The sequence below is a fragment of the Herpailurus yagouaroundi genome, unplaced genomic scaffold (assembly GCF_014898765.1).
Source record: "Herpailurus yagouaroundi ecotype Mexico unplaced genomic scaffold, PumYag 141, whole genome shotgun sequence".
NCBI lineage: Eukaryota > Metazoa > Chordata > Mammalia > Carnivora > Felidae > Herpailurus > Herpailurus yagouaroundi.
Window position 1 is genome coordinate 36,079,854 of NW_024412396.1, and position 21,395 is coordinate 36,101,248.

Genomic DNA, 21,395 nt, shown 5'->3' on the forward strand with positions numbered 1-21,395 from the left:
GCATTTCTCTGAATGCTAATGACACATCTTTTCATAAATTTATCAGCCATTTGTGTGTATTTTTTGGAGAAATGTCTATTCAGATTCTTTGTCCGCTGTCTGTGGATTGCCCTTATTGTTGAGCTTGACAGTATTTTTTTAATGTATTCTGGTTACAAGTTCCTTGACAATATATGATAAATGAAAATTTTTTCCCATCTTGTAGGCTTTCTTTTTCTTGATAATATTCTTTGAAGCAAGAAAGTTTTAAATTTTGCTGAATTTCAATTTATCTCTTTTTTCTTTTGTCACTTGTATTGTTCGGGTCACATCTAATAAACACTGCTGCCTGTTTCCAAATCATAAATATTTACCGTGTTTTCTTCTAAGAGTTTTACAGTTTTAGCTGCTACAGTTCAGTCTATGATCTACTTTGAGTTTATTTTTGTGTATGATATGTGTTTTGTGTTTTATTTTGTGTATGATATGAGGTGGAGTTCCAAATCCATTCTTTTGTATATGGTATACAATTATCCCAGCACCATTTATTGAAAAGGCTATTCTTCCCTCAATGATTTTTCTTGGCATCCTGGTCAAAAATCAAATGACAAATGTGTTATTTCTGGACTCTTCGATTCTTTTCCATTCATGTATGTCTGTCCTTATGCCAGTCCTATACCGTCTTTATTACTATATTTTGTAGTAGGTTTTGAAATTGAGAAGTGTGAGTCCTCTAACTTTGTTCTTTTAGAGATTGTTTTGATTCTTCCAGTTCCCTTGTATGACCATGTAAATATTAGTTTCAGCTTTTCAGTTTTTGCAAGAAGGCATCTGAAACTTTGATGGAGATTACCTCAAATCTGTAGATCAATTTGGAGAGTATTGCCACCTTAAAAATATTTATTCTTCCCATCCATCAACATGGCATGTTTTCATAGTTTTTAAAAAAATTTTTAACATTTATTTATTTTTGAGAGACAGAAAGAGACAAAGCATGAGTACGGGAGGGGCAGAGAGAGAGGGAGACACAGAATCTGAAGCAGGCTCCAGGCTCTGACCTGTCAGGACAGAGTCCAAAGCAGGGCCAGAACTCACAAGCTGTGAGATCATGACCTGAGCGGAAGTCAGGTTCTTAACCGACTGAGCCACCTAGGCGCCCCTCAAGATCTTCTTTATTTCAAAAATGTTTTGTGGTTTTCAGTGTTGCAAGTCTTACAGGTGTTATTAAAATTTTCCTAAGTATATATTTTTTGATGATATTATAAATGGAATTGTTTTCTTCATTTTTTGGTTTTTTTAATTCATTACTAGAGTATAGAATACAATTGATTTTTTTTTTAATGTTTATTTATTTTTGAGAGAGTGAGAGACGGAGACAGAGCGTGAGCTGGGGAAGGGCAGAGAGAGAGGGAGCACAGGATTCCAAAGCAGGCTCCAGGCTCTAAGCTGTCCTCACCGAGCTTGTGGCGGGGCTCAGATCCACAAATTACAAGATCATGACTTCAGCCAAAGTCGGATGCCTAACTGACTGAGCTACCCAGGCACACCTTGATTTTTTTTTAATACTGATTTTGTGTCCTAAAACCTCACTTCTATTAGTTCTGATAGATTTTTAGTGGATTCTTAAGACATTCTGTATATAAGATCATGTCATCTGCAAATTAGATATGGTAGAATTTTTTTTAGGTTTTTTATGTATTTATTTTGAGAGAGAGTGGGAGAGGGGCCGAGAGAGAGGGAGAGAGAGAGAATCCCAGGAGGCTGTGCACTGACAGTGCAGAGCCTGACACAGGGCTCCAACTCACAAACCATGGGATCATGACCTCAGCTGATGTCAGATGCTTAACGGACTAAGCCAACCAGGTGTTCATAGTAGAGGTATTTTTTACTTATTTTCCAATCTAAATATCTTTCATCTCTTTTTCTTACCTAATTGCCCTGTCCAGAACCTCCAGTACAATGTTGAATAGAAGAGTGGACATCTTATGAGGAAAGCATATTCCATCTTTCTCTATTAAGTTGATGTCATTCTTTTACCATTAGACATGATATCAGCTATTGTAGATGCTCTTTTTCAGGTTGACAGCTCCCTTCTATTTCTGGTTAATCTTTTTATCATCAAGGGTATTGGATTTTGTCTGATGCATTTTCTGTGTCTATTGAAATGGTCATGTGATTTTTGTCCTTTTATCTGTTAACATGACATAATAAGTTGACTTCTGGTTGTTAAACCAATCTTGCATTCCAGGAATAAATCCCATTTGTTGTGATGTATAATCCTGCTTATATGTTGCAGGATTTGTTAGCTAGTATTTTTGTGTGGTTAATATTTATATGTTATCTGTAGCTGTCTTTTCTTGTCATGTCTTTGGTTTAGATATCAAAATAACACTGACCTCATAGAATGAGTTAGGAATTTCATACTAGTTATTCTTAAATGTTTGATCATAGGGGCGCCTGGGTGGCGCAGTCGGATAAGCGTCCGACTTCAGCCAGGTCACGATCTCAGGGTCCCGCGTCAGGCTCTGGGCTGATGGCTTGGAGCCTGGAGCCTGTTTCCGATTCTGTGTCTCCCTCTCTCTCTGCCCCTCCCCCGTTCATGCTCTGTCTCTCTCTGTCCCAAAAATAAATAAAAAACGTTGAAAAAAATTTTTAAATGTTTGATCATATTTGATATGTATCTTAAATATTTTGTAGTATGTGGTATTTTGTAATATGGAAGCTATCTGAGACAGTTTTTCTCTGTGGGTAGCTCTTAAGTTACAAATTCAATTTCTTGTTACAGGTCTATTCAGTTTTTCTATTTCTTCTTGAGTTGCTTTATGTTTTTCTAGGAACTTGTCAGTTTCATCTAAGTGATCAAATTTATCAGCATACAGTTCGTAGTATTCTCTTATAATCCTTCTAATTTTTTTCTGTAAGATTGGTGGTAAAATTATCTCTTTCATTCCTGATTTTAGTAGTTTGAGTCTTCTCTATTTTATTCTTGGTCAGTATAGCTAAAGGTTCGTCAGTTTTGTTGATCTCAAAAAACCAGCTTTTGGTCTCATTGATTTTCTCGGTTTTTTAAAATAGTCTCTATTTTATTAATTTTTGTTAATCTTTATTATTAAAATTTTTTTTAATGTTTATTTTTGAGAGACAGAGCGTGAGCAGGGGAGGGGCAGAGAGAGAAATGGAGACACAGAATCCAAAGCTGGCTCCAGACTCAGAGCTGTCAGCACAGAACCTGATGTGGGGCTCGAACTCACGAGCTGTGAGATCATGACCTGAGCTGAAGTCGGATGCTTAACCAGCTGAGCCACCCAGGCGCCCTTAATAATCTTTATTATTAACTTCCTTCTGCTTACTTGAGGATTAGTTTGCTCTTTGTTTTCTAGTTTCTAAGGTAGAAGAGTAGGTTATTGATTTAAGATGTTTCTTCTGCTAACATAGGCACTTAAAGCTAGCTATAAATTTCCCTCTGAATACTGTTTTAGCTGTATCACAAGTTTTGGCATATTGTGTTTTTATTTCATTCATCTCAAAATGTTTTCTCATTTTTTTGTGTGATGTCTTCTTTGACCCATTGGCTATTTAGCAATATGTCTTCTAATTTTTTTTAAGATTTTATTTTTAAGTAATCTCTGCACGCAATGTGGGGCTTGAATTTACAACCCCAAGATCAAGAGTTGCATGCTCTATGGGCACTAAGGAATCTACTCCTGAAATCATTGTTGCACTATAGGCTAACCAATTTGGATGTAAATTAAAAAAAAAAAGAAAAAGAGTTGCATCCTCTACCAAGCCAGGTGCCCCAGTGATGTGTCTTTTAATTTCAAGATTTTTAAATTATTTATTTATTTCTGTTGTTGACTTCATTCTGTTTTAGTTAAAGAACATACTTTGCATGGTTTGTATGAACATACTTGGTATGATTTCAATCTATTAAGGTTTGTCTTAAGTTATGACTTCTGTTTCTTAATCTATAAAATACTCTCTAAAATAATGATAAATTAAGGATAGTTGCTTAATTATTTACCACTTCTGGTTCTCATGACTTAACAAGCATGTAATGCAAAACTTAGTCAACCTTAAGATCAAGGGGTGCCTGGGTGGCTCAGTCAGTTAAGCGGCTGACTTCGGCTCAGGTCATGATCTCGCGGTCCGTGAGTTCGAGCCCTGCGTTGGGCTCTGTGCTGACAGCTCAGAGCCTGAAGCCTGTTTCGGATTCTGTGTCTCCCTCTCTCTCTGCCCCTCCCCCATTCATGCTCTGTCTCTGTCTCAAAAATAAATAAACGTTAAAAAAAAAAAATCTAGCTAGCACTCTATTGGTTCTCTTTAGTATTAGTTTTTTATAGAGAGCCCAATCTTTTATTTTTTCTCTCTCTTTTTTTTAAGTTTATTTATTTATTTTGAGTGAGAAAGAGCACGCACATGTGTGAGCAGGGGAGTGGCAGACAGAGAAGGAGAGAGAGAATCCCAAGCAGCCTCCATGCTGTCAGCATAGAGCCCAATGAAGGGCTCACTTGATCCCACAAACTATGAGATCATGACCTGAGCCGAAATCAAGAGTCAGAGACTTAACTGACTGAGCCACCCAGGTACCCCGAGAGCCCAAACTTTTAAAAATGTAGACTCATGGGGCACCTGGGTAGCTCAGTCCTTTCAGTGACTGACTCTTGATTTTGGCTCAGATCACGATCTTGTGGTTCCTGGGTTCTAGCCCTGCATCAGGATGTGTGATGATGGTGCGGAACCTGCTTGGAATTCTCTGTCTCCCTCTCTCTCTGCCCTCCCCCATTCACACATGTTCTCTCTCTCTCAAAGAGAAGTAATTAATTAATTAATTAAAAGTAAATAAATGTAGACTCACTTATTGTGAGGTTGGAGAAAATTATAACAAGTATCTCATACAAGACCTATTTCCTCAAAAATATTGCAGCAATAATAAAATCATACAGTTTTTCTTACATGACCTTGAAAATTCATGAAGTCTTTAAGAATAAAAAAATCATTTTTCCATCTCTGCAGGTTGGTATCATGCGTGATCGTCTGATTCAGTTCATCTCTAAACTGCAGTTTGCCGTGACTGTACTTTTTGCATCGTGGACTGAGAAAAAACGTCGGAAGTCAACCACCACTTTATGTATACTCAACATTGTCTTCTCTCCATTTGTGCTGGTCTTCATAGTTTTTTCTACACTACTCTCCTCTCCATTACTCCCCCTCTTCACCCTTCCTCTGTTCTTGGTGGGCTTTCCCCGACCTGTTCAGAGTTGGCCAGGAGCAGTGGGCACCACAGCCTGCATGTGTGCAGATACAGTATACTACTACCAGATGGTCCCACATTTGACCACTGCACTGCAGTCTGCAATGGCAGCTGGAAGTTTAGGTAAGTAAATGGGCTGTGCTCACAAAATCTTCACCAATGCATTTAAAGTACAAAAAAATGAATATACAGAAAAAGTCTTTTGATCCAACCATTATATAGATTCTAATACTATGATGAATGGCAGAAGGACTAAATATGAAATAGAAGTGTATATCTTGCTTCTTATTTTGAGGTGTAAATAAAGTCACAAAATAAGAATAATAAGGGAAAATTTCATCAAGGTGATTTGACAGTTTTTTTAAAACATTTTCTTGGATAAAATCAGGTTATAGTCCTACCACTGAAACATGAAAAAACCTTATCTACCAGAACTTCCATGAATCTATAGTGAGTTCACATCAAGCAAATGCAATGGCTTAGATCCATAAAGATTAAAAACTAGCTTTATGTAATATCAGATTGAAGGGTTTAAGGGAGTTTGTTCATACTTTATTAGTTATTGTATAACAATGTAAGCAGTCTGATGAGGTTACAGGGCAAGATGACAAAAGCTATGGCCAATGATCAGTAGCCTCCCAAAATGAAATACTTTGCAAATATCAGCAAGAAAAAATATTTTTGATGAGGATAAACTAATTTTATGAGTTAATGCTTTCATTGTACACTAACTAAAAATTCAACTATATTGCACTTCTTGAGGTTGGTTTTAGATAAAGTACAAGCTGATGCCAGAGGTGTGTTATCTCCTACCATTATTTACCTTAGCCCTTGAAACTTGTTTTAGAAATATCTAGTGACATCTTGGCAAACTGGTTCTAGGCAGAAGGTTAATTTCAAATCAGAATTTTTTTTTTAGTGTATTTATTTATTTTTGAGAGCATGCACCTGAGTTGGGGAGGGGCAGAGAGAGAATCCCAGGCAGGCTCCATACTGTCAGTGCAGAGCCCGATGCTGGGCTTGAATTCAAACCGTGAGATTATTACCTGAGCCAAAATCAAGAGTCAGACGCTTAACCAACTGAGCCACCCAGGCACTCCTCAAATTAGAATTTTAATGAAATGCTTACTTGGATTGAATTTCCTAATTATTTGTTATCTAAAATATGTGAGGTGTGGCGTCTAGGTGGCTCAGTCAGTTAAACGTCCGACTTTGGCTCAGGTCATAATCTCACAGTTCATGAGTTTGAGCCCCACAATGGGCTCTGTGCTGACAGCTCAGAGCCTAGAACCTGCTTGGGATTCTGTCTCCCTCTCTCTCTGCCCCTCCCCCTCTCACGGTCTGTCTGTGTCTCTCTCAAAAATAAACATTAAAAAAAATTTTAAATAAAATATGTGAACTAATTTAGGAAAAACTTTGTAGTATACATTTTTTTTTATTAAAAAAATTTGTTAACATTACTTATTTTTGAGAGACAGAGAGAGACAGCACGAGCAGGGAGGACACAGCAGAGAGAGACACAGAATCTGAAACAGGCTGCAGGCTCCGAGCTGTCAGCACAGAGCCCAATGCAGGGCTCAAACCCATAAACTGTGAGATCATTACCAGAGCTGAAGTCGGATGCTTAACCGACTGAGCCACCCAGGAGCCCCATGTAGTACAAATTTTTTAATGAATAATCATTTTTTTCTTTTTCATAGGAAGCATTCTACATTTTTAATCTTTTCATCCAGTTTGAATTAATGTTTATTATATAATACTATGCCACTTTAAAAAATACCTGAGGCTTGACTCACATTTGAAGTAATAAATAACTTAGCAGTAAGGTAGAAATTATACTTTATTATCAAATCAGTTACATTCAGCCAAGAGTGTGTCATAAAGTATTCCTGGTGGGGCTGGGGGGCAGTGGTAAAGAATGCGGTAACATTTCACACACATCTGATTGGCAGAAATATAAAAGTTAGACATTACCAAGTACTGGCTGGGCTATGAGGAACAGGAATTTTCTGGAATTTGCTGGAAGGGAATATAAATTCATACAACCACCTTGAAGGGTAAACTAATAGTCTGTAGTAAAGTAAAGATACACATATCCTATGGCCTAGGGATTCAGTTTTAGATTCCATAGTTCTAATTAGATTCTAATTGTGGAGAAACTCTTGCACATGTGTTCTGGGGGTTCCAAAGGTTACTAAGGTTTGATGATTTACTAAGAGGACTCACAGAGCTCAGTGTATATTTGTATTCACAGCTAAGGTTTATTACAGCAAAAGGCTGCAGAACAAAATCAAGAAAAGTTATATGGGGTAAGACATGGTGCAAGCTTCCAGATGTCCTCTCCCGATGGAGTCACACAGAACATGCTTAAGACCCCACACACATGTTGTCACAACATGTGTGGTATGGTGACTACCAGTTATTTGGGCTTTTACTGGGGCTTTGTCATGTAGGCACCTTCTGCCTAACATGTACCAAAATTCCAGACTCACAGAAGGAAAGCAAGTATTCAGTATAAACTGCATTGTTTGCACAAACTGTTTAGACACAATGAGACTTTTATCAGGGAGAATGGTGAGGATTCTTCTGAAATACAAGTTCCCAGGTGCCAGCCATCAGCGAGTTTTGTAAGCAGGACTTTCAAAGGGTAGCAGTCAGTTCTCCTGTGTTAACTCTTTACTGCACAATACGTTGTGTAAGCAGACTTGCACAAAGATAATTTCTACAGTATTATTGTATAATAGAGAAAAATTAGAACAATATGGATATAGTTATTAACATGGAAATGAATATTCAAATTTAGCTATATTCATACAATGAATTCTCAACCACAGGTACAATTAATGACTTTTAAGCTATTTGCAGTCAACATGGTCAAATCTCAGAGACATAATGTTGAGAGAAAACTAATTTCTAAAGGTTTTGTACAAGTGTGGCAGGTAGCATTGTATGTAAATTTTAATACCACAAAACATCTTTATATGTGTGTTTATAAAAATGTCCAAAATGCTTTAAATAATGTGAAGTTGGCTTTTATACATTTAATATTTATCCTACTATATTTAACATGTATTTAGGATTTTATATAACATAGGTTCTAATCTGTTGTTTCTCTGAAAAATATATCCTTGAATTTTTATGTATTATCACCTATAAATTTTCTCTTCTGTCCCTGTTCCTATAAAGACCTTAATTTAATGCCTCCTAATATGCAATGAATAATTGTTTCTATTCTTGACATGAAGACAGCATAAAAGGAGCTATGAATCAGTTCCAAGAGTGTTACCAATTTTGAAAATTCACATGGCAAAATAAAGCAAGCTTGAATATTACTTACTTTTTTTTTTCTAATTTGTTTTAGGTCTCCTCTTACCTGGGTCTCATTACTTGGGCCGTTTTCAGGATCGTTTAATATGGATAATGATTCTAGAATGTGGCTATACTTACTGCTGTATTAACATTAAGGTCAATGTACATTTGAAACCTCTAGTTTTTTTATAGTACATGTGTAAAATTTTACCTCTTATAGACACATCATACACTGAATAGCTGAATTTAAGAGTATCAATTAATTACCTGTGAAAACACCTAAGGATTTTTAAAGTATATTTCAATTAGCACATATTGATAGCTAGACTAGTACTGATTGTTTAATAGAGCATAGTAACAAAATATTGCCAGCCCCCTTTTTGTCTGGACCTATTCTTTTTATCCCTACTTGGTTGAGCATCTCAAAAGTGTGACTCAGTAATATTTTTTCCCTATATTATATATGCATTCTCAACTTAATAAAAAACCTCTTCTGATCCTTACTACCCTACCTGCTACAGCATGTTTTTCTCTTCTTTTTAAAACAAAATTTTTTAAAACAATTGCTTATAATCAAATCTCAAATTTCTTTTCTCCTCTCTTCAACTTACTCTAGGTTTTTGACCCTATTACCTATTACTGTACCAAAACTGCTCTTGTCAATGTCTCCAGTGGCTATCACATTGGTAAATCCAATGATCAGTTCTCAGACCTGGTCTTGTTTGACCTGTCTGTAGCATTTGACACAGTCTATGTCTTCTTTTTGCTTATTTCATGGGTCATTCCTTGTCAGCCTCCTTTGACGGTTCCTTCTCTTTTCCTTGATCTCTTGACATCAGATGACCTCGACATCAGAGTACCCCAGAGCCCAGCAGTCCTTGGTGACAACTCCATCCTTCTGGTTGCTCAGCCCCAAAACATTTGAACTTTAGTCCAGTGACATTTCACACCTGTTTACTTCTATGTCCCTTATGCAGTCCAACAAGAAATCCTGTTGGCTCTGTCGTTAAGCCATATCCTATATCCTACCACTACTCATCACCCTGCTATTAGCTATCTTTATCTCTTTTCTGGGTAATTGCAATAGTCTCCTAATTGGTCTCCCCACTTCTACCTGTGCCTCTCTCTTGTCTGTTCTCAACTAGAGTGATCTTTATAAAGTCTAAGTCAGATCATGTCACTTCTCTACTCAAAACCCTACAGTAAATCTTTTTTTTTTTTATTTTTTTTTTTTTTTTTATTTTTTATTTTATTCAGAGTAAAAGCCAGGGCCTTGAATGGTCAGTCTCCCTATTTCCTCTTGGCCTCATCTACTACTTGAATCCTCTCAATTGTACTCACACAGTCAACTCCCTTACCACCTTCAAGTCTTTGCTCAAATGTCACCTTCTCAGTGAAGTGTACTATGGCTCTCCCATATATTCCCATATGTATTCCCACTACCATCCAGCACTCCTAGTCCTCCTTGGCTTGCTTTACTTTTTCTTTATTTTCATAGCACTTATTCCTTCAAACAAACTATGTAATTTACTTATTATTTTCATTGTTGACTGTATCCCTTTACTCTCTAATGTAAGTGTCACAAGGGCAGGGATCTCCGTTTCAAGGGGTATATCCTAAGCCCCTGGAACAGTGTCTGTCTGGCACATAATAGGCCTGTGGTAAATATTTGTTGAATGAATAATGAATGAATGAATTTTTTTGTCTTAGCACAGACTGGATAAAATTGCTGGTGACTAAAAAACTTTTTCTTTAGCTCATTGGTTCTCAAATTCAGTTCCCCAGATTAGTAATATTAACATCTACTGGAACTTGTTAGAAATGGACATTCTTGGTCACCACCTCAGACCTCCCGAATCAGAAACTCTAGAGGAGGACCCAGCAATCTGTGTTTTAACTGACCCACAGTGATTCTGACTCACCTAAAGTTTGAGAACCTAGTCTAACCTGTACAAATAGGAGAAGGCAAAAATCCATGCAAAATATTGAAGGCATTTTCATTGCTTCATTTAGGCTCTATTTTTAAAATGGGATGCTTTATAATACCTAATAATGTGGGTCCTTTATTGCTCTTTTGTGGTCTGTTATACATGTAGTGTAAAGATACACTTTTCAGTGGCAATCTTTGTTTCTTTTTCATTTTTTCAGACACAATGTGGCTTAGTGCCATCTTATCAACATTTATATGTTCTATGCTTTAAATATTACAAAGCACTTTTATTACCTAAATCTTCACACCCCTGTGTGCTAGGATTATTTTTCTTTGAAAGAGAAGGAAAAGGAATCTCCAGATAAGTGACCTACTCAAGGTTAAGTACTAGCACCTGGTAGAGCCATGATTTTAAGATGGGTTTTGATGTCACATTCCATGTTCTTTCCCTGGATCCTAATACACCCTGACAGCATCGCCTTTTACTAAAGGCACTGGTAGTTTTGTAAAAATGTGTAAATAAACAACAATATTAATAATAATATAAACAGTGACTTCATGCATCCTCTTCAAGGGATTCCTTCTAGGAAAGTAATAAAGATGTGTTTAAAATTCATGCAATAAAATAAAATAAAATTCATATAAAAACATTCATAATATTCATTTTATCAACATATATTTGTTGCATACCTGCTGTGTGCCAAGTACTGGTTTAGGCACTGCAGATATAATAGTAACCAAACGATAGCTGTTGTATGGAATTTACATTATAGTTGGAGGAGACAATAACTGAATACATAAATCTGTATGATAATGATGATGTTATAATTTTTTTTTATTTTTATTTTTTAAATTTTTTTTTCAACGTTTATTTATTTTTGGGACAGAGAGAGACAGAGCATGAACGGGGGAGGGGCAGAGAGAGAGGGAGACACAGAATTGGAAACAGGCTCCAGGCTCTGAGCCATCAGCCCAGAGCCCGACGCGGGGCTCGAACTCACGGACCGCGAGATCGTGACCTGGCTGAAGTCGGATGCTTAACCGACTGCGCCACCCAGGCGCCCCGATGATGTTATAATTAAAAAACTGGAACAGGAAAATAGTTGAATCAGTTATGGCATATCCATACAATAGAATAATGTTCTCATAAAGTAGGATACAAAACTACTGTATATACTATATAATTCCAGTTTTGCCTTTTGCCCTCTAAAAAAATGTTTATATTTAAAAAAACTTTAAGTGTGATTCAACCTCAACTGTACATACCTATAGTCTTTAAAAATTGTGGTTATAGTCAATTAAATTGTTTTGCCAGTTTCTAGTGGCATCTCTATGATTTCTTTTAAAATAGTAGCACTATTTTTCATCTCTATATGCAACAACAAATTGCTAAAGTACTAATAAGTTTGAGTGAAGGTGTAGCTCTTGAGTTAAAGAGGTTTTTTTTGCATTTTCCATATTTTCCTTATGAGAATCCAATCCACGGGCATATACAAAAGTAGTTGCTTTTTTCTGTGTAATAAGTACTCATAAACTCAAGTACTTTTTATCTCATCTTTAGGGCTTAGAATTGCAAGAGACATCCTGTCATACTGCTGAAGCTCAAAGAGTTGATGAAGTTTTTCAAAGTGCCTTTGAACAAGAATATGCAAGAGTATGTTCTGTTAATGAACACTTTGGAAATGTCTTGACACCCTGTATCCTTTTGCCAGTAAAACTCTATTCTGATGCCAGGAATGTTCTATCTGGCATAATCGATTCTCATGATAACTTAAAAGAATTTAAAGGTGACCTTATTAAGGTACTTGTGTGGATACTTCTTCAACACTGTTCCAGAAGGCCCAGCATGCAGGAGGTTATTCACAAAACTGAAAATAAAGGGAAAGAATCTCTAATAATCCTGCCTGCTTTGAATGCTTCACCACAAACCCAATCCCTAGAAGACACAGATAGTTTAAATTCAGAAATTTTGGATGATTGGTCTGATGATAATGTTTTTGGTGATGAGCCAACTATCAAAAAAGGAAAAGAAGAAAAAGATCAATTGAAAGTTGTATCAGGTGTAAATTTGCCTATTCCGGGATCAGTAGAATCACAGGGGGTCGCTGATCATTCAGTAGGCACAGTTCCTGAAAATAATCTTTACAAGGCAGTTATATTGGGATATCCTGTTGTTGACAAAGGAAAACAAGAAGACGTGGCATATATCCCTCTCATGGAGTTCAGTTGTTCTCATTCTCACTTGTTAAGCTTACCTGAAGAGTGGACGTCTAACTGTTTGCCTAACTCCAAAATGAGGGAGATGAGCTCATTATTTCCAGAAGAGTGGTACCAGTTTGTTTTAAAGCAGTTGGAATGTTTTCATTCAGAAGAAAATGCCTCAAATGTACTGGAAGAAATCGCAAAGGACAGAGTTTTAAGAGACTTTTATGTTCATGCCGTAATGACTTGTTATTTTAGTTTATTTGGAGTAGATACTATGGTTCCCAGTCCTGGTCATATATTGAGAGTTTATAGTGGTGTTTTGCCTTGGTCCCTTGCCTTGGATTGGCTTACAGAAAAGCCGGAACTGTTCCAACTAGCACTGAAAGCTTTCAGGTAATTTATTTTGATTATATACAAATTGTAACTGGCAGAAAAATGATTTTTCAAATAACCTAGAAGGAGGAACTTTTTCTAATTGTAAAAAATAATCACTTTCCTAAAAATGAAAAACAAATGCTTAGTACGTATAGTGATTATATCAAGAGTACTTTAATTTCTACATCCTTTTATTTATGTGGAGAACCTATTTTTCGTATGGCTTATTGAATTTCTTCATTTTCACTTCACTCCATCATTTCTCCCTGAAATATGTAGGATTTTAGTTCAATGTCTTAAGAATATTGATTGAATAAAATCTATTTTGTCTATAAAGTGGATTTTATAAATTTTATTAAAAATTTTAAAATTCTTTGTTTCTCCATTTTTAAGGTATACTCTGAAACTCATGATTGATAAAGCAAGTTTAGGTCCAATAGAAGACTTTAAAGAGCTGACTAACTGCCTTGAAGAATATGAAACTGACTGGTACATTGGTTTGGTATCTGATGAAAAGTGGAAGGAAGCAGTTGTACAAGAAAAACCATACTTGTTTTCTCTGGGGTATGATTCTAATATGGTAAGGTTAAAAATGTGTTTTTTTTGTTTTGTTTTTTTGTTTTAACGTTTATTTATTTTTGAGACAGAGAGAGACAGAGCATGAACGGGGAAGGGGCAGAGAGAGAGGGAGACACAGAATCGGAAACAGGCTCCAGGATCTGAGCCATCAGCCCAGAGTCCGACATGGGGCTCGAACTCACAGACTGCGAGATCGTGACCTGAGCTGAAGTCGGACGCTTAACCGACTGCGCCACCCAGGCGCCCCTAAAAATGTGTTTTTAAACATTTCATATATTAGCCTTAAGGAATGGAAACCAGTTATAAAGTACTTGAACTAAGTGATGGAGATATAACATTCTGGGATGGATATATTAATCATATTATTAAAGTATTTGTAGTCATGACTTTATGGCCAACATAGTACAATCCTAGAATGACTGGTTATTTACTTTTGCAAACCTAATTAAAAATGTGTGGCCATTGTGCAGTAACTGACCTATAGGATAGCCAAATAAAGTTCATTTAATTTACTATAGCATATTTGACTAAATGGATTAGATTCCTATGCCAAATTTGAGTATCACTTTGGATTGGACTCCTAGAAGAAAAACTAATTTATAAGTGGCAAAGCATTCCTTTTGCCACCATCCATGTTTTATTTGAAGCAAATCTAACCTGTGAAAATTCAGGGAGACTCCAAATAATGACTTTTTTTTTTTTTTAAAGAAAATAGTGCCTGTTTTCATTACATTTAAAATGTTATCAAGTGTGCACAATATGAGCCAATGTTACATGCTCATTGTAGGCTTCACACCTGGCATTGCAGGTTAGGGAGCTTCACAGATGTGCTCCCAATCAAAAATGATGAAAGTTATATTGAAAAACCATTTAAAGACTTGGAAATGGTGCTAAGGGCATATAGCAAATGAAGAAACATTTATTCAAGAGTACTAACTAAAACCCAGTAAGAATAGTGAGAGACTGAAGTATTTGAACCAAGACCCATTTTTCCCAACTCAGCAAGACAAGCTCTGCTCGCATTGATACAGTCAAGAAGGGTTCCCTCTCACTTCAGCTCCTGGTTGGAGGACTGTTTTCCTGGGAGAGGCAGGGCTTCAGCACTTCTTACCTTACTTCCAGCTACCTGTTGTGAGGCTAGGTTCTGGGCATGTGTGGTCAAGAGGTGAGAACTGCTTTCTGGCCAGCCTATCTCTTTGGATGGAGGCTTTACTCTGGACTTCGTGCCACTGAGAATAACGGGGACCTGACCACCCTTACCTGCTTGGCAGGTGGAAGTTCCACACTGGGAGAGGCAAACCAGGAAGACCTGAGGTTACTGCCCTTCTTCTATGTCCTAAAGCAGAGCTGTCTCTCAGAAGAGAGACATGCCATTATCTCACCCCCAGATAAAGAGCTCTGGCTCTCAGATTTTGCCCAGTGGGAGATGCAGATCATTAAAAAAGAGAGATCTCTACATCTCTTCCCAAAGGAAATTATTTTATCTGCAACAGTGTGGAGACATTGACACCTAAGATGCTCTCAAAAACAACGGAGCTTGTGGTAAAAAGTAATTAAGGGATTGGGGCACCTGGGTGGCTCAGTTGGCTGATGAGTGAGTTTGAGCCCCACATCGGGCTCTCCACTGGCAAAGCGGAGCCTGCTTAGGATTCTCTGTCTCCCTCTCTCTCTCTCTCTCTCTGCCCCTCCTCTGTTCATGCTCTCTCTCAAAAATAAATAAAGCATTAAAAAAAAAGTCATTAAGGGGCTATTGGTAAATTTGTTAGAGATATAAACTAAACTGTAGGCTGGGTAGATGAACAAAACCAGGGAAAGAAACCATAGAGAAGAGCCTTCCTGTGATCAAAAATAGGAGCCAAGCTTAATTGGGTCAATCTGTGAAGCGATTTACATTGCAGGTCATTGTTGAAAACAAAGCAGCCGCCTGGCAATCATAGGAGCTTATTAGCAGCTGGGTGTGAGCACTTGATAGATGGAGAGAGCCCTGCTAAACCCATTGCCATCCCATGGTAACTGGGGACACTCACAGGCTGCACTCCCTGAGGAACCACATCAAAGGCTTCACCCTTGTGGGAGAGGTAGGGATTAACTTCACTAAGGTCAGTCAGCCACTCACTAAACTAAGCAAGTAACAGTAACATTATAACATTATATAACACTGAAAACATGCAAACAAAACAAAAACAGATAAATAGGACTTCATCAAAAGTAAAAACTTTTGTGCTTCAAAAGACACCATCAAGAGAGTGAAAAAACAACTCAGAGAATGGGGAAAACATTTGCATATATCTGATAAGGGACTCGTTACTAGAATATTTAAAGAACTCTTGGGGCGCCTGGGTGGCGCAGTCGGTTAAGCGTCCGACTTCAGCCAGGTCACGATCTCGCAGTCTGTGAGTTCGAGCCCCGCGTCAGGCTCTGGGCTGATGGCTCAGAGCCTGGAGCCTGTTTCCAATTCTGTGTCTCCCTCTCTCTCTGCCCCTCCCCCGTTCATGCTCTGTCTCTCTCTGTCCCAAAAATAAATAAACGTTGAAAAAAAAAATTAAAAAAAAAAAAAAGAACTCTTACAACTCAATAAAAAATTTTTTTATTTAAAATCTGAGCAAATTATAAAATGAGCACAGGATCTCTATAGATATTTCTTCAAAAGGAGATATACAAATGGGGCAATAATAAGCCAATGAAAAGATGTTCAACATCATTTGTCTTGAGAGAAATGCAAATCAAAACCACAATGAGGTATCACTTCATACAAGGACATACTATGATGGCTGAAATCAAAAAGGCAGGTAATACCTGTTGGATGAGAATATGGAGAATTAGAACTCTCATACGGTGCTAGCAGAAATGTAAAGTGGTACAACATTCAGAAAACATTCTAGCAGTTTCTTAAATGATTAAACTTAGAGTTACCATTTGACTCAGTAATTCCACTCCTAGGTATATACCCAAGAGAAATGAAAGCATAGATCCACATAGAAACTTGTACATGGATATTTATGGCAGCATTATTTATGACTGACAAAGGGTGGAAACAACCCAACTATCCATCACGTGATGAATGAATAAGTAAATTGTGGTTTATCCATACAATGGAATATTAGTCCACCATAAAAAGGAATGAAGTACTAACACATGTTGCAACATTAACGAACCTTGAAAACGTAATGCTAAGAAGCCAGTCCCAAAGACCACATAGTATATGATTCCTTTCATATGAAATTTCCACAGAAGACAAAACTATAGAGATAGAAAGTACATTAGTGTTTGCTTATGACTGGGAGAATGAAGGGATAGGAGGGTGATAGCTAAAGAGTACAAGGTTTCTTTTTGAGGTCATGAAAATGTCCTGAAGTCATGGAGATAGTTGTATACATTTGAATATACTAAAAAACTACTGAATCACACACTTTATATGAGTAAATTGTATGGAAATGTGAATTATATCTCAATAAAGCTATTTTTTAACTTATTTATTTATTTATTTATTTTATTACCATTTTATATTTTTTTAATTTATATATGAAATTTATTGTCAAATTGGTTTCCATACAACACCCAGTGCTCATCCCAAAAGGTGCCCTCCTCAATACCCATCACCCACCCTCTCCTCCCTCCCACCCCCCATCAACCCTCAGTTTGCTCTCAGTTCTCAACAGTCTCTTATGCTTTGGCTCTCTCCCACTCTAACCTCTTTTTTTTTTTCCTTCCCCTCCCCCATGGGTTTCTGTTAAGTTTCTCAGGATCCACATAAGAGTGAAACCATATGGTATCTGTCTTTCTCTGTATGGCTTATTTCACTTAGCATCACACTCTCCAGTTCCATCCACGTTGCTACAAAAGGCCAGATTTCATTTTTTCTCATTGCCACGTAGTATTCCATAGTGTATATAAACCACAATTTCTTTATCCATTCATCAGTTGATGGACATTTAGGCTCTTTCCATAATTTGGCTATTGTTGAGAGTGCTGCTATGAACATTGGGGTACAAGTGCCCCTATGCATCAGTACTCCTGTATCCCTTGGATAAATTCCTAGCAGTGCTATTGCTGGGTCATAGGGTAGGTCTATTTTTAATTTTCTGAGGAACCTCCACACTGCTTTCCAGAGCGGCTGCACCAATTTGCATTCCCACCAACAGTGCAAGAGGGTTCCCGTTTCTCCACATCCTCTCCAGCATCTATAGTCTCCTGATTTGTTCATTTTGGCCACTCTGACTGGCGTGAGGTGATACCTGAGTGTGGTTTTGAGTTGTATTTCCCTGATAAGGAGCAACGCTGAACATCTTTTCATGTGCCTGTTGGCCATCCGGATGTCTTCTTTAGAGAAGTGTCTATTCATGTTTTCTGCCCATTTCTTCACTGGGTTATTTGCTTTTTGGGTGTGGAGTCTGGTGAGCTCTTTATAGATTTTGGATACTAGCCCTTTGTCCGATATGTCATTTGCAAATATCTTTTCCCATTCCGTTGGTTGCCTTTTAGTTTTGTTGGTTGTTTCCTTTGCTGTGCAGAAGCTTTTTATCTTCATAAGGTCCCAGTAATTCACTTTTGCTTTTAATTCCCTTGCCTTTGGGGATGTGTCGAGTAAGAGATTGCTACGGCCAATAAAGCTATTTTTAAAAAGAGCCTATTGTGTGATTGTCCAACAACTAGGATTTATGACTTAGGCATTGTTGAGGCCAGATAGGGTGAAGGAATAGAAAAGGAAACGAAATAGAAGTAGCTGAGATTTTGTCATTTGGGTCATTGAATGAGTGGCTATCATTTCAAGCTTATTCAGAGAGCTACCAAAGAGAGGTGATTCTTGATTCTGAAGACAAGCAACTCATGTGTACGTTTTAATACACCACTTTCTGTTTAAGTTTGCCTAAGCACAATGGAATTTTTTTCTAAGTTTACAAATAAAATGTAATGACCTGAACATAATCTCTTTTTCTTTCTTCTTCTTCTTTCCTGTCCCCCTTTTATACTTTAAAGGGAGTTTACACTGGGAGAGTACTTAGCCTTCAAGAATTGCTGGTCCAAGTTGGGAAGTTAAATGCTGAAGCTGTTAGAGGCCAGTGGGCCAATCTTTCCTGGGAATTGCTTTATGCCACAAATGATGATGAGGAACGATACAGTATCCAAGCTCATCCACTACTTTTGAGAAACCTTACGGTACAAGCAGCTGATCCTCCCCTGGGATATCCAGTTTATTCTTCAAAACCTCTCCACATGCATTTGTATTAGAGCCCATTTTGACTTGTAAACGTATTGTCATCACATGAGATGGGTTTGTGTTTTTTTTCCATTCTAGAAAAGTAACAATGTGATTCCTCATAACTTCACTGGACTTCTCTCTCTTCCTCCAAGTCCGATGCCTGAGAAAAGCTAAGCTCTGTAAAGTTGACTCTCTTAGCTATCTTAATGGTTAAAAAAAATCAAACAAACTTGATCTGACATGAAAGTTAGAGCTAGTCGGCCAGTATTTGTGCCCTGTGGATTGCGGTAGGCTTTAGCAAATATAAAACATTTGTGTAAGATTAGATAATGAATTTTTTAATGCCTTCATAAATATGTGGTAGGTGACTTGCCTTATGGAAGTCAGCAGCTATGTGATTTTTACATACTCAGAAGACACACATACGTATCAGTGCTTTTAAGTAATGGTAATGGATCCTATTGAAAGTTGCAAAATGTATATATATTTATTTGAAATACTAAATTTTATAGTATTTTCAAACTTAATGCCGTTTTAACATTTAACATGGTCTAAGTATTTTCATATAATCTATTCATTTTCTTTTCATATACTTCAATTCAGAAACCTTAAAAGCCTTTAGTAAAATCTCTTACAATAAAATATTTTCTTTTCCTTTCCCCGTATCCTTTTGATATACATGAAAGAAACTGGGTTTAACTTGTTTTTCAGGATTAATAGTGTTTGGTTACAACATAATGAGTTCACTACTAGAGGGCATTCTGTTGATCTGGCTCCTTAAGCATTTCTTTCTTTTTTTTTTTTTTAATGTTTGTTTATTTTTGAGAGAGAGAGAGAGAGAGACACAGAATCCGAAGCAGGCTCCAGGATCCGAGCTGTCTTCACAGAGCCTGAGGCAGGGCTTGACCTCACAAATTGCAAGATCACGACCTGAGCCAAAGTCGGTCGCCCAACAGACTGAGCCATCCGGGCACCCCAGGCATTTCTTTTCAGTTGAATATACTGCTTCTGAAGAATGATTTACCCAATAGGACTAATGGGCACTAGTGTTGTAGGTATCTGAACTAAAGACTGAAAGAAATGGTAGAAAAATTTTCATAACATCAGGATATTCATTCTTTTGCTGCTTATAGATACAGAGAAAAGATTGGTGGTTGCATGAGGAGGGTGGCGGGAGATGAAATGGGTGAAGGGGATCAAAAAGTATAAACTTCCAGTTATAAAATAAGTTAGTCATGGGGATATAATGTACAGCACGGTGACTATAGTTAATACTGTATCACTCATCTGAATGCTGTTAAGAGTAGCTCTTAAAAGTTCTCATCACAAGAAAAATTTTTGTTAAGTGTGACAGATGTTAACTAGACTTACTGTGGTGATCATTTCACAATATATACAAATGTTAAATCATTACGTACATCTGAAACTAATGTTATGTGTCAGCGATAGCTCAATTAAAAAAAATAGTTAAGTTGGGGCGCCTGGATGGCTCAGTCAGTTAAGTGTCCTACTTCGGCTCAGGCCATGATCTCAGTTTATGAGTTCAAGCCCCCTGTTGGACTCTGTGCTGACAGCTCGGAGCCTGGAGCCTGCTTCAGATTCTGTGTCTCCCTCTCTCTCTGCCCCTCCCCTGCTCGTGCTCTGTGTCTCTCAAAAGTAAATAAACATGATCAATGTAGCCAATAAAGATATTAAAACATGCTTCCAAGGTCGTCCCTTTGGAAAAACATACATGTGGATTTGCTTTATTGTCTAATTAGATAATAATAAGATTTAAGATAAGGGATGATGAAATTTTCTTTGATCTTTAGCCTTAAGATTCACAAATCTTAATAGAAAACAATACTGACTCTTGCTTCAGAGAATAACCTTGGAAGTTGATTAAAAATCATTATAAGGTTTTATTTTTCTATGTTTTTTGTTTCCTGAAGAGTGTACCTCCTATACTTCTATGAGGCAATGGCAAACAATATTACAAATGAACGGTTAGGATGCTAAGGCAGACATAAATGTTTACTAGAATATGGCTATTAAAAAAGATGAGGACGGGGAAATACAAATCAAAACCACAATGAGATACCACCTCACACCTGTCAGAATGGCTAACATTAACAACTCAGGCAACAACAGATGTTGGCAAGGATGCGGAGAAAGAGGATCTCTTTTGCACTGCTGGTGGGAATGCAAACTGATGCAGCCACTCTGGAAAACAGTATGGAGGTTCCTGAAAAAACTAAAAATAGAACTACCCCATGACCCAGCAATTGCACTACTAGGTATTTATCCAAGGGATACAGGTGTGCTGTTTCAGAGAGACATATGCACCCCCATGTTTATAGCAGCACTATCAACAATAGCCAAAGTATGGAAAGAGCCCAAATGTCCATCGATGGATGAATAATGGATAAAGAAAATGTGTGTGTATGTGTATATATATATATATATACACACACACATACACAATATATACACATACACACACACACACAATGGAGTATTATTCAGCAATCAAAAAGAATGAAATCTTGCCATTTGCAACTATGTAGATGGAACTGGAGGGTATTATG

General features: G+C 37.3%; 1 protein-coding gene across 5 annotated transcripts in view; it reads left to right on the forward strand.

Annotated features, from left to right (window-relative positions):
* PCNX4 (pecanex 4) overlaps positions 1-19,486 on the forward strand; it is a 42,369-nt gene extending 22,883 nt beyond the window's left edge. For all 5 annotated transcript variants that reach the window (XM_040477298.1, XM_040477300.1, XM_040477301.1 and 2 more), the window contains 5 exons: positions 4,993-5,353; positions 8,592-8,695; positions 12,031-13,067; positions 13,443-13,629; positions 18,606-19,486. In XM_040477298.1, coding sequence (XP_040333232.1) covers positions 4,993-5,353; positions 8,592-8,695; positions 12,031-13,067; positions 13,443-13,629; positions 18,606-18,857 — 1,941 coding nt within the window. In that variant the 3' untranslated portion in view covers positions 18,858-19,486. The remainder of the gene's footprint in view (positions 1-4,992; positions 5,354-8,591; positions 8,696-12,030; positions 13,068-13,442; positions 13,630-18,605) is intronic.
* Positions 19,487-21,395: the final 1,909 nt, after the last annotated feature.